At 39.7% G+C, this 14,418-nt stretch overlaps 1 protein-coding gene across 13 annotated transcripts in view; it reads right to left on the bottom strand.

Moving 5' to 3' along the window:
- Positions 1 to 11,677, bottom strand: part of RGS7 (regulator of G protein signaling 7) — a gene marked incomplete at both ends in the record, with an annotated part of 263,661 nt that extends 251,984 nt beyond the window's left edge. For 12 of the 13 annotated variants that reach the window (XM_082481530.1, XM_082481532.1, XM_082481526.1 and 9 more), the window contains one exon: positions 11,582 to 11,659. In XM_082481530.1, the coding sequence (XP_082337656.1) occupies positions 11,582 to 11,659 (78 nt within the window). Of the gene's footprint in view, positions 1 to 11,581 lie in introns of all 13 variants that reach the window. The other variant, XM_082481529.1, reaches the window with a different exon arrangement.
- Positions 11,678 to 14,418: the final 2,741 nt, after the last annotated feature.

The following is a 14,418-nucleotide window of genomic DNA, read 5'->3' as shown; positions in this document are numbered from 1 at the left end:
ATAGCAGTTACTCTGAACTTAGGGCCACATAAACAAAGTAAAATTTCACCTTTACTTCTACAAGGTATATAGGAAAGAACTTAGCTTGGCTTAAAAAAAAAAAAAGGGGGGGGGGGCATCCCCCTCAAGTGCATCTACTACACGCTTCAAATGTTCACGAAAGTACCTGCCCCAAGGAATAGCTAACAATGCAATAACCCAGCACACCGAACTATTCTAGAAACACTCTGAAGTCTAACTGGCTAATACATAAACACGTTAAGTAGCCCATCTCGTAAGTACTATTCAATATAGCTTACAAAAAGAATAGGACAAAAATATTTAACTGTAATAAACAGTATGGCTAAAACTTAAACTGATGTTAATATGTTCACATCAACTGTGGACTACTCAGCTAAAATCCATTTACTATGTCTATATGGATTATATGAAAAGGTCAAAAAGGCGGGATAAGGGAGAAAAGTAAGAACATACAGAAACATATTTCGTCTTGCTAAGGCCTGTCGAGATTACAAAGAACAAACACACTGACATTTGGACAAAATCACTTGAACGACTGTGAATTTGTAGTAAGCTTCGCTTCCATTTTGGTGATCCTCAAATACTATTCTGAAGGCGATGCAAAGCCCATTCCATGCATTGAAAGGGAAAATGGAAATCACCTACTCTCAGCCTCTTCTTATTAGTCTCCCTAAATCACTTTACCACTTCTTATTTTATACTTAAATTTTAAAATCTATGCACAGAAATTATCTTTTCAGTTTGCCAACAGAACGCTACTCTCAGCAGCCTCCTGTGTGTGAGACGAGCGCAGGCAACAACCAGCAGTGTTTAGGCTGGCTGGTGAACGTGTGACGCCAGTAGAGGCTTCCCGCCCTAGGAACTGCAAAACGAGCACCAATGAATTAAAGCCACCATCAAAAGACTTGATCAACAATTCGACCAGGACACCAACATCAACACTTAGCTTGGAAGACACTGTTTATGAGCATTCAGGACCTCTGTGGGATGTTTGTTCCCTACCCAGGGGAAAGAGCACCACCTAGTGAATCTCCGGCACCATTTCCAGAAGCACCTGTACAATCCCGGTGGTCTGGTTCAACCCTGCTTATCTTCCCATATTCGCCGGGCAGAGCAATTGATGGTACGGCTCACATGAAGACAAACATATTGCAAGTGACAGAACAATATGATACTAAATATTTTTCTTTCAGCGCCACACATTTAGTGTTTTGTCCTTGAACCTACACCATGTCCTCTAATATTGCCAAGAATGACAAAGAATAAGCCCCATAAAATGATCTACTTAAACAAACACCCTTCCAGACAACATGAACTGATATCTCAGCATTTCTTCATTTGTATTCATTTAGATAACAGACATCAGTGAGTTGGAAGGAAAGGCAGAACCTTCAGAAGCAATCCACAGTTACATGTTTATACCTGTACAACACATCTTATTTTCCATAGTATAAAGTGAGAGCTCTCAAACATTGGAATACAGAACTAGAAGGGTTTGTTAAGTCCAGTGTCCTGGAATCCAGGTTAGCCCTCAATTTCTTGACAGAAAAAGAACCTAAACCAAAAGAATCACCGAGACAATAGCATGGGCTATGGCCTCCCTGACCAACTACGTACAAAGTTTCTGTTAGAAGGTTAATGGCATGTCAACTACAGATGCATCAACACAGATAAATAAAAACACAACTATATAAACAGAACACATTCACATACTTTTCTTCTGAATGTAGCTCAAAACAAGATACAAACACTACCTCAATATAAGAACAGGACAGTGTGTTTAGTAAGCAGCTGCACATAAACTTCAACATCCAAAAGTAATGCTATAAAAGCAGAGTTGATGGTAAAGAGAAAGCAAGATCAGAACTATTTTTTTTTTTCCACTGTAAATGAACTTAAGTGATTCAGGTCACAACTGTCTGTAGAACAGAACAGTTGCTTAAACTCCAAAAATATTTTCCTACAGGAGAGATACTATTCTTGTACTAAAGGTTTTTAAGAAACAAGCACAGGCAAAGCACTATTTCATTTATCCCTGTTTTAAACAAGCCAAAGGTATTTCTCCTTTCTCTTGGAAACCAAACCAATGCGTTAGCCATACTGGGCATTAGTATGGCTCGTCTCCCCTGCCAGACCATGGGAGCCAGAATCTAAATGTTTCATTCAGGTGGTGTGATGATTCCACAGAGTAATAGATATGATTTACGAAAAGGTACTAAAAACCTTTAGCTCCTACTGACTTGAATGAGATTTGTGGTTGCTTAGTAACTCTTAAAAAAAACTGATTTGAAAACTAGTAATACTGTGAACAGCTGGGTAGAACTCTTGTTGTTTATAGTATTCTAATTGTCTAAAACTGCATTCCTATGACCGTAGTACTTTACTATCTCATGTAGTACTTTGACAAATTTAAGGTACTCTGTACAAAATAAACAGTTGATCTTCACAGAATTTCACTAAGATGAGTTTAATTGTACTGCAGATCACCTATTCTATAGATGACAGCTAAAATAAACTACTCAAGCCATACAGAAATCTTAGCATAGCCCTGTATGATAGCATTATTAATACACCCAGTTTTCCATTGGATGCTAAGAAGCCATCCTGGTTTACAATTTTGAACTTCTTCAGACCACACTTACATGCCTGCAGCACTAAACGTGCCAACATCGGGGATTTTGTGGTACAGCCACGAAATGTTCTATATTTTCTTCTCCATACAGAAAAAAAAAAATAAAAATCATACAACACAAAGAAAATTCTTATTGCAAAAATACCTGCCTCAAGTTTGTGTAATTTGGAGGGTTTATCATTAAGCTTTGTTATTATTCTTGTTGATATTGATTCTATATCAACTGTAATGGTATGGCTCCTGCTGATATTAAGAGATGCCGTGAATCTACAGCTGAGGGCAGAATCTAGCTCACAGAAGATTAATACCTCTTACAGTTCATAGTTCAGAGAAGTGTAGGTGTTAAGAATCACTAATATGTCTTTCAAAAGGCATTCAGTAAACTGCTTATTCATCCTGATATAAAAGTAGAACAGAAAAACTGTGGCTTTCCACCAGAATTTAGGGCTCTTTAAATAACAGCTATTCGAAATAACTTCAGTGCAATTCATTTTTATAATGTGGAAGATAAAGTACAATAGCATTATATTATATACATGAGATATTGTCAAAAACTATTATATACTTAAATGCCCTCTAATACAAGCTTTCTGTTCATGTTTATTCAATTTTTGATCAATTATTAATCCATAATCAGATTACAATAAAAGTGGGCCTGGCATAATACACCTTCCAAAATATATTCTATGGGGGGGTGTATGTACATTTTCTTTTTTACTGTGGGTTGCTGTTCAATAAACAACGAAAAAAGGCCACAAAACATAACGGCCACAAAAGCAGCATGCCAGCAAGATTCCTGATGCCACAGTATCTATCGTGAAAGCAGACCCACCCCACTGCCACAGCTTGTCGCATGGCAGCAGGACTCTGCACTGCTGCAAAGATATCTATAACTGCCAATCCGTTTGTTAGATTAGACTACTGAAATATTATAAGTGCATATGCATGTACATACATGTACATTCACATTATACAACCACCTACGTCATCAAGAATAACTGGAACAGAAAGAAAAAACAAAATCCTTTGCTGGTAGAGGGAACAATTTCCACTTTCAGCTACATAATCCTTGTACATCTGAACTGCACAGTGAAGAGACCCTCTGTGCTTGCTGTCTCTTCCTCTGCGGTACAATCCTTCCCCCCCTAGAGGAAATCAAACAGGATTCAGCACAGGTCAAAGGAAGTAGAAAGCAAACATACAGCTCCAGCAGAATTGATGCAGAAGAGTTAATACAGCTTCAAAATTCCCATTTTACTTGTTTTCGGTAAAATCGGTACAAGAATGCCGGGAGAATGATGATTTCACTGTGATGGATAAATTTCTATCTGGATGGTCCTTGGGATCCATTCAGCTCTTGCTTAAGGTTCTTCAGAATTAAACTAGCACATCTTTGCTATGAATACAACATGATAAATTCTTAGAGACTTCCCCAAAGGATTTCTCATTTGAATAACACTGTAGATCTAATAACCATTAAATTAAATTTGAAGTGTATCAAAGATGTCCTCAATTGAGTAGAAATAGCGCAATTATTAAAATCTTGAAAAATGGACCTCTTCAGGGGAAAAATATGGAAAAAAATACACATTATGGTGTCACCTCTCCAGTTCCGATTCATCAGCAATAAACTTTTAGTCATGTTTGAAGGAAAAGCAGGTAACAACAATAAGAAAAAGCAAGAATGACGTCTCTGGCTTTTGATGCCCTGATCACCTTCACAGATAAAGCAGCTTCCCTGAAACTCAGTCCATAAAGCTGTCTTCTCAGAGATACACAGAGCATTACAAAGAAATTGAGAGAGATCCATAGCAGCATCTGACAAAGAAGCTTTCAAACAGAAATACACACACAAGCATAAAACAGGCCCCAAGTTTTAGGAGACTAAGTAGCCCAAAAGCCAAGCTCCCATCCCTGTCAGTTAAGAAGTCTGTATGTTATGTAGTAAAAGCTTCACTAACAGTTAGAATGGCTTTACGAGATGCTCCTATACCTGTTCCTACAGCTCTGTTTCTTGGCCAGCCCCTCCCCTGTGCTGATGCCAGGCATTTCTCACTCTCCAGATGAAGTTACAGTTCCCAACTCTGCCTCTCAGACACTTCAGCTCCAAGGACCAATGCCCCCTGTGGCTTTACAGCCAACTTCATTCCCACTACATCTATTCCAGTTACTCTTATAACCAACTTTAATAACTAGCTCAACCTTTTTATCTCCAACTTTTTTTTATTGTGGCAATCAAGACCAAAGCCAAAATTCTTGGCTGATCCCTCCACCGTGGAAAATTGTAGATGTACCTTTTCTTCACTGCACTATCACCTCAAAGTTTCATTTGAAGTTTCATGTTTTTCTAAAGTGGTCAATCTTCTCCTGCTAATCCCGCACTCAGAGTTTTTTTTTTTTTCCCCTTATTCATTTTTGTAAGCTTCATATTACCACTATTAAAACCTAGGCTTTTCTTGCCTTGATCAAAGTCGACAAAAGGTATCCTCCTACATTTCCAACTTCTTCCCCCGACTACTGCTATCTGATGAAAAAAAAAGAAAGGAATAATGGAAGCCATTCCAGGTTGTATTTTGCAAGTTCAGCCTTAATTTACCACAAAAAAGAAAAGATTTTTAGCTTTTTCCACTGTCATGCCTCAGTTTACCCATCTGTAACAAAGAGAATAATTATATGTACCTCTTTTGTAAAAGCTTTATTTTTTTAGAGATATAGTTGAAAACCAGCTATTGTTCACACTATAATTATATATCTGCAGTCTTTACCTTTCCCCAAGACTCTGTCTGAAAAGTTTTATAGCATGTAAAAAACAATTAAATATATTCTGCTGCTGACTTTATTCTGTTCTTCCTAGGGTTGTCCTAGGATTTAGATTTGTAAATGGACTTCATAAGCCTGATTTCTTCTCTTTTAGCAGCTTTTATAGTCTGATTTGAAGAAGCTGGTGTAGTGCTTCCTATATTAAAAACCACAATTATGCTTCGATTGCTTTGTGATTCCTGAATTGGGAAAATAACCACAATTTAACAAGTTGTATTTACATGCAAGTATTTTAATGCGGCCTCATTAAAGTTCATATCAGCTTTGGTGGGAATCTGTCAAATGTTATCGTATGATAAAGGTTACTATAAAAATTCCTGCAGTCCACAAAGCATGTTGTAAATCTGAAGTAAAAGAAAACAAAACTCAAAACTCCAAAACAAACAATATCTGACTCCATATTGCACGTCACTATCAATAGCATCATTGTTTCCATAGCTACAAATGTAGACTGCTTCAAAGGAAAGAAACAGAGAAACTGAAAATGACAATGCACAATCAAAACAGGCACATACAGTTTTCCGACAGCACACGTGGGATGGAGAAAGGAAGCAACATGGTGGCAGCAAATTCTGTGGGGTTTTTGCATTTGACAGTAATGCCAGTGATCCGAGCACATCAAGCTCAGAACAGTAAGCAGCAGTAAACCTCTCATTGCAGTATCACTCGTACAATTCTACACCTAGTGGAAGGAAGAGAACAGAAAAGACGGAAAATACAAGCAAGAATCACCAAAGCAGATATACAGAGCAGGTGCCCTTCTTGCAGATCTAGCCTCCTGCAGACTCAGATGGACATATTTTCAATCAGCTTTCCTTGGCATTTTCAGTGGTTCTATATAGTTGTGAAGACGATCAAACCCTTTATACTGCTTTTTTATCACAAATTATGCCAAAACATACGTGCTACACCAAGTACTAACAATAACCATTCCAGGAGAGGATACAGCATCAAAGTGAATCACTGCACAGGGGGTAGATACAAAACATGAATGTGAGAGCGTACAGGGAAACATGCAGTCTCACCACATGAAAGACACTCCACAGCATCTAGCAACTATTATTCTGTCCTTCAGCAATAAGTCCCTGACCTCTAAATATCACCTATGCAACAGCTTACTTCACTATGAACCAACTACTCTGGAACTATGACAACATCCTTATAATATTCATACTGGAAAGGGAGGTAAATTCTGTTCTTCCTACAGCTGGAATTCCTGAGGTCCACAAATATGGACCTTTCTCCATCAGTTCTACAATGATGGGTGTTGGAATAAAACCAGGACCAGCATCCAAGACTCACAACAGTACCACTCTTCTTCTTGGAATAAGAAAATGTATAACTTGTGTGTGCGTGTATATATATATATATGTATATAATGTATATATATATAGTCATTTAAAAAAGAAAAAAAAAACACCAACATAAAATCACTTATTTCTAGTACCTTAGAGCACCCCGTCATTTTCAATTTAGTAACAAACTCAGTAGTTTACACTGGGAGAAAGATGCCTCCATAGGCTGTGATGGCATACTCAGAAACGCATAGTACCAGACTAATTCTGCTCTTATCAATGTGAGTGACAGCACTTAGAAAAAACCCACCTACCGTGTCCTTCCATAGTCTCACAGGATCTAAGGGATACAGTTATCTGTGATATCATTTTCTTCCAACAATCTTTTTTAAAGGAGCAGTTGATCAAATTCACATGAGAACACAGTACTATCTGCACACTACACTAGAAGTCATCTCTGGTACAAGCTGAGGAGAGGAAAATGGTTATTAGAAGATCATGGTCACTATTTCCTCAAAAGTCACTGCATGGCTATTGCTCCTTTACAACAACAATTGCCAAGTATCATGCTTTGGAGGCATAGTTTCTATGAAGAATATCAGATCACGCTAAACTAAGAAGTAGCTTGAGATTACAAATTCATCCTTTTGCTATACATGAGTACTGGCATACATGACCTTCAACAATTGTCACAAGAACAGAACAAACACCTCATTATCTTCATTACAGCATTGAAAGCCCCAACCGTTAGTAATTCTAATAAGCTTTGGCAAAAGCTATTTTAACACTTGGGGCAGTGAGGAAGGTAGAGAATCAGTCGCAGTCACAAGAATATTACTATTCAGACAAGGCTAATCTTATTTCTACAAAAATAAAGCTATCATGTCTCAAATGAAGCTAGTTCAGACAGCAATACAATAGCCATTAAACTTACAAATTACAGCTCCTAATCCTTGCAGCATGTTTGACTAAAAAAAGTAAGCAAAGCACAGACCAGAAAGATAAACAAAGGTTTAGCAGGACCAGCAGTATGTCTAAAATGGAAGATCCTCAAAGACAATTCTTATTCTTTTTATCATCTGCGCCACGCATGAGATTTTAAAAAAAAAAAAAAAAAAAAAAAAAAGGAAAAAAGGCAGGAAAGGCAGGTCAGGCTCTGAGGCTCTGAAAATTAGAAAAGCTGCTCAATATGGGCCTTACATTACATCTCAAGTTATTCCTTTAAGACCTAGCTTGCAGCAGTAAGTTATTGTTACTGAAATCCAAGACTTCTGTATGAGCAACTTGTGATGTTAAAATGCTACAGATTCTAGTGTTTTATCTCTTAACAGCTGACGGGAATGGACTCTGTTGAAGAGGAAGTAAAAGCAGGGGGGTTACATTTTTCATGTTTGCCTCAGGCTACTAACAGAAAAATTCAGGACTTTTTCCAAAGTATGTCAGTACCAACGATGTGTCACATGTCATTACTTTATAATTAGGCTGATAGCCAAAAAGAATAATGCAGCTGACATTCTATTACAATAAAAAGTATTCCCCAAGGCATAGAAACACTGACACAAGCATCTTAAAAGGCAGTGTAAAAATTATATAAGGAACTATCTATCTGTGCTGCTGTCTTTTCCATCACAGATTCAACTATAACTCTCATGCATTGAATATTTAATTATCCTATGCCGATTAAAAGAAAATATTTCATATCTGAAAGCAAAATTCAATGAAACCCTTGTCTTTGAATACAAGATACTATGAGAATATTATGCTATCTACACTCTGTATTACTCTAGGTTACAATCTGATAATCCCTCTTTCTTCACAAACCGAATACATTTTTAAAAAATAGAAAAAATAGAAAAGAAAAAAATTTGCAATTTACTTGAAGTGCAAAAATGATTCTATAATGATTCAAGCCTTAAATACTGAATTTGTAAACACCAGAACTTCATTCTGTATCGGGTTTTCTATAAAGTGCTCCTGACAGAATCAGGATTTAGGAAACCCAGGGCTGTAACTCCATGTAGTTTAGAACGTGCTTAGTTCAGATTGTGTCTGAAAGTTAGACAGACTAGCGGAATTCCCAGATTACAAAATTGCGGTTTACAGCATGGCCAAATTTTAGTTCTTTGTTAACACAACTAGTAAGAGCTGTCCCGTCTATCCCTTGCAGGTACATGTCACAAAATATGTGTTATTCCATGTATCAATGTTGTATATACTACTGGAAGAAAGCATTTCCGCATTTGTGGGTTTTGGCAACTTTATTAAAAATATAAGACTTCAAATTCAGTTTCGTTCTGAAGCTAGCCAATAGCACATTTACATTTTTTTCTAACAACTATTAATACTTTTCCAGTTGGCAAAAAAAAAAAAAAAAAAAAAAAAGTCCTTCATGAAGCTGGGAGATCTAGTTCTTTGTTCACTCTGCACATTGCTTTCATTTCCAACACAATGACAGACAGAGGAGTACGGTGTTTTCAAATGTATTACAAAGAATCTGGTGATTTAGTTGTTGCTATTAAAGAATTGTATTCAGAGATGATATATTCTGAAGTTAAATGATTTCTACCTAACTATCCTCTTCTTACATTCTAGAGACAGAATTTATAACACGTTTGATTACAGCAGTATCACACTGCAGAAAAAGGCAGGTAACTTTTAAAAAAGTTATCTAATATTTGTTGCCAATTCCTTGAATACTGCCAGAGGAGGGACTACTTAGTTTTGTCTCTGTACTCTAACACTAGTGTGCACAATCTTGAATGATCTTTTGTTTCACCATGCTACAAAAATAAATTGACATGTACAAAACCAAATATGGCAGCTAATGCTGTAGAAGGTCAGAATTCTTTGGAAGTTTAATACTCAGTGCACCACCTGCACTTCAGCAACAACAAGAGAAGGACCACTGCTACACTGGAAGACACAAACTGGTATCATCCTTTTACCGCTGATTTGCAGAGAACTGCAAAGGTGTTTGATGCTTTGATTTGCTGAGCATACACCTGAGGTTGTGTGTCCTATCCCTGGTCCCCATTTTCAAATTTCTCCTGCATCACCAGGATTCTCATCACTTGCCTCGGCAGTTCCATTTCAATCTGGAGGCTGCTCAGGGGCAATGTTAAATATTGGCATGAGGTCACATTAAATATAATGGGTCACAAGCTTGACCAGTTCCTCAGACAAAGTCACCACGGGAGAAGAGAAACAGTTTCTCTGTGCTCCCCCTTTGTATACTAAATAAGCTGAGAAAAGAATTCTTTCTCAGCATGGAAGCACATGACAAATGTAGAAAGATTTTGTTTAGAAAGATTAAAAAGCTATAATGAACAATATAAGCTTTGGTATATTGCTTTTAATGTACACAGCATACTTTCACATATAAATTCATGCATACAATTGCATTTCAAAACACACTTGAGGTGTTAATGGCAAGGTAACCTCGTATTTTTCTAGATGTGCATTCTTCCATAGGTGGATAACTAAGGTTAAGTTCATAAATTAATTTCCTTATGTAAAAAGAGCCTAATTTTTCAAAATAGAAAATACAACCAACTAACTGAAAATCAGCAACATATTTGAAAATAGGAAGAGAAAAAAAGCATGCATCAGACTTCAATTTGAGACTATTTTTTAATTTCTGGGAAAAGAACACTTAACCACAGTTACCGGTGATACCTCAGTTCAACTCAAAGGCTAAACTGACTATGTCAGATGTCTTCTATTACAGTTAACTTGCAAAAAGAAAAGTCAATGCCTCTAACAAAGTAAAAATATTGATTTTTTTTTCCACCTGATAAAAACAACCACAAACAAGTTAGAAAACACTGTGTTCTAGGAATAAACAAGTAGTTGCATATGTATTTCAGTTTGTGACAGTAAAGTTATTTTTCTCCCTTATCATTAGAATTTATTTTGTTACTCTTATGAGAAATGCAATTAAATCTTTACAAAAAAAAAAAATATGTATAAAAGCATCTCAAAAACCCCAAGCATTTACCATAACTTAAATGAAAGCACAGTGGCTAAATAAGCCCCACTACTGGAGTTCAATGTCTAGAAATTTGTATATCGATACTATTAGAGTAACTACACTAAAAATCCTTCCCAGCAAGAATCCCTGGAGTGTATGTGTTTGGTTTTTTTAAGTTGTGGCAACTGCAGATAAATAATATCTTTGATCAGTTGTTCCCCTTATATGAAATAAGTTAATGGTTCAGACTTCTCTGCACTCTGAAAATCTTTGCCCGGAGACACAAATACAAAATATTGCCTTATACAGTTAATATCTAGCTTTAAAATATATGAATTCATTTTACAAATAGATTTTATTGGTGAACACTTGAACTCCAAACATGTTCCAGTCTCTGGCACATCACCACCATCACATATCATATGTATCAATGCTGAAAGTGAATGAAATGCATCAAGTATTTCAAATTGAAAACAAACTGTTTCTGAACATGATGTAAAATTGAAACGTGTGCATATGTTACCATTTAAAACAACAGATCCAATAATTTCTTAAAACAGGAGTCCCTAGTAGTACCTGAGATATAGATGTACTATGCACATGCCATTTAAACTGCATTAGACAGCACAAATGTCAACAGACACAAAACATTCCAAATTAGTGGCAGGTGATCATGCTCTGAAATTGGACCACTCCAGTCAATGCAAAGAACAGCAGCAGCATCTATTCATTAAGTTGGAGAGAAACAGCAAAAATAACGGCCTCACTTGCTAGGCAAAAAGTCCAGTACTTAACCATTTCCTGAAGTCCCTTCCTCAGCTTTTGAAAAACACAAAGGCTTACCTTTCTGTATACCAGCATGTTTGGGGATTCATCAGCCACCCCATTGCTGCTTTGCCCATAATTATTTCCTTGTGCCATGTCCCACAAATTTGATCCGCTTTTGAACGCTGCACTGTAAAAGGTAAAAGTGGTTTCAGTAAGACATCACCTCAGGTCTCCTTCCTTCTCTGATGATTAATGGACCCGACTTTCTACCAACATGATACCAGAATCACTGTATGCCCTTATTCGACCGATATTTACATTGCAGCAAAGCTACTAATTCACCATTTACTGTCATTACTCTCTTTTGCCTGTAAATAATGAATGTAATATGTTAATTTAATTTAGGCATTAATGAATTGTCACTTCGAATAGCTCCCTGACATACCACTAACAACCGTATCATGCAGACGCTTCCTCACAAAGCACTCCTTCCTCCCCTCCACAGGCTTCACCAAGGGATGATCCGCACTTTCCAGACCACAGCTTTGGGAGGACTGACTCGGCCCACGACTGCGTATTCAGCAGTGCCCTCTCCTCTCGGCTCGGGCCACAGCAACTTTCGCAACCCTCAAACGCACAAAAAGCAAACCAGATGCTTTAAACTTCTCTTTAATTCACCAGCACGTGTGTGCTCTTACACTTATGCCAGGGAGGGAAGAAGGTGACAGGGGGAAAGAAAAAAACAAGCCAGAAAACCTTTCCGGTTGCTTTCACCTACTTTCATCGTACTTCACTGCAAAACACCGGTTCCGCCGCCAGCCCCGTCTCCTCCCCGCCCTCCCCCCGGTCACACGGGAGCTGCACTAAGCAAGAGCTCAGATCATGCCGTAGCTCCGGCTTTGCACGCAGGTGTAAGAATGCGCTCCATCTACAGACCACACCGGCGGTTGCGGAGAGCCCGGGAGGGCTGAGCTCTACTCCAAACGCTTACCTCCAAAGCCCTCCCCTGCCCCCCAGACCTCTCGGGTGCGGGCTTCACCGCACCTCGTCCACAGCGCCGGCTCGCCCTGCCCTGCCCCCGCACTGCCCGCCCGCGGGTGCGCGCCGCTGGGCGGCAAATGGAGAACCGGCTCGCCCGGCAGGCAGCCCGGCGCGGCGCCCGCCCTTTCAGCACCGCGGACAGAGGCGGCGCCGACGCCGCCCGGGGCGGGGGCGCGGGAGCGGAGAGGCGCGGAGCCGCTTTACCTCCTGGGCCAAGGTCACTGCGCGGTGGCCGCGGCTCCTCGCCTCCTCCTGCTGCGCCCCGCGCGGTCGGTGTCAGCCGGCAGCGGGCGGAGGGACGCGGTGATCGCACATCACACACACGCACTGCGGGCGGAGGCGCTGCTGGTGCCGCCGCCGCCGCCGAGGCTGCGGCTCTCCCCTGTTCTGCCGGAGCGGCGGCAGCTCAGCTCCCTCCCCGCAATGGAGCGGCCGTCACGTGGGGGACGGGCACGTCAAAGGTGCTGCTGCTGCTGCTACTGCCGCTGCTGTTGCTGCCGCTCCGCCACACAGCAGCCCTCCTCCTCCTACTCTTCCTCCTCCTCCTCCTCAGCGCTCTCGGCTCGCTCACCGAAAACAGCGGCCAAGAAACTGCAGCTGCCAGCAGATCTGGCAGCAGCCCCTGTAAATGAGATTAGGCAGCACTGGAGGGCTGGGCAGGAAGAGAATGTGGGCTAATGGGATAGAAGAGGAAGGGGGGGAGTTGGTGGTGAAAGACGCTGGTGGGGAAAGTGTGTCGCCTTCTCCTTCTTACTCCTTTACCGACAGCAACAGGGAAATAATCTGCTCGTTCTTTGCCTCATGCTGGACACTTCATGTATTATTTTTTTTTTTTTTTCTTCAGTAAGAACTAGGGAGAGCTTGTGCCGTGTTGGCACTGCAGACCTCTCTGAGCAGTGGAACACAGAAAGCAGAGAGCAAGTCTGTTCCAGCCAGATAGGAAGGAGCCCTGAGGACACCTCAGGACACCCTCAGGGCTGTTTTGCAATGTCCCAGGCAACTGCCTAATTTGTGAAGGCCTAGAGTTGACCATGAAAAAAGAAAAAAAAAAAAAATCATGTCTGTAAGTCATATTTCCTCATCCCATACAGACAAGAATGCTTTGATTTTCCAAAAGGGTTGAAATGTCCAGAACTAAACATCCACAAGAACACACGATAGTTAAGTTGTTAAGCGTTGGGATATTCCCATTTGAAAGTATCTTTTCTGGAAATAGTAACTCTTATTACAAGGGTGATCTTGCAAAAGAAGTCATCGTCTTCTACTGTGCACTGCACCTTGTGAAGTGTGCACTGGTAAGCCACACAATTCAAGCACAGATTTCCGTACACACTGTGTCATCTCCACTCTCACTTTTTCTACCTTTCTCACATCTCAAAGAGACTCAGATCAACAGTATCCTGCTAGAAGTTTGCTATTATCAACTACTTTTAACTACTCTTCCAAACTTTGCAGAGGCCTTCAGATCTTTTAACAGAGAATGTGATAAATTAGCTAAGGCAACAATAGGGAGTCACAGTGGCCACAACAAAATAAAGGAGAAAGGACAGGGCTGATTTGGACTTCTTGGAGAGCTGAGGAAAGGATAATGATCCTAGAATGACCACACAGTAAAGAAAGATGATCTCCAACATGAATAGGAATGTTCTTCAGAGAGAGAAGTATTAAAAGGTTAAATGACAACATAGAATATGAATCAACAACTCAGTTCAATGAGATTTACTGGCAGCAAAGGAAAGCTCTGCAGCAGACATACAGACACTGTATGTCTCGACTTTTACACAGGAATTTAGTATGTCACAAGGAAAAGGCAATGTGGAAACAAATGGTGTGGACAAGAGAGAAATCTGGAGTTTTGAGATGGGAGAGAG

Source organism: Vanellus vanellus, assembly GCF_965231255.1.
Source record: "Vanellus vanellus genome assembly, chromosome: 3".
Classification (NCBI taxonomy): Eukaryota; Metazoa; Chordata; class Aves; order Charadriiformes; family Charadriidae; genus Vanellus; species Vanellus vanellus.
The sequence above is the reverse complement of the archived record's forward strand: the minus strand, read 5'-3'. Positions and strand labels throughout refer to the sequence as shown.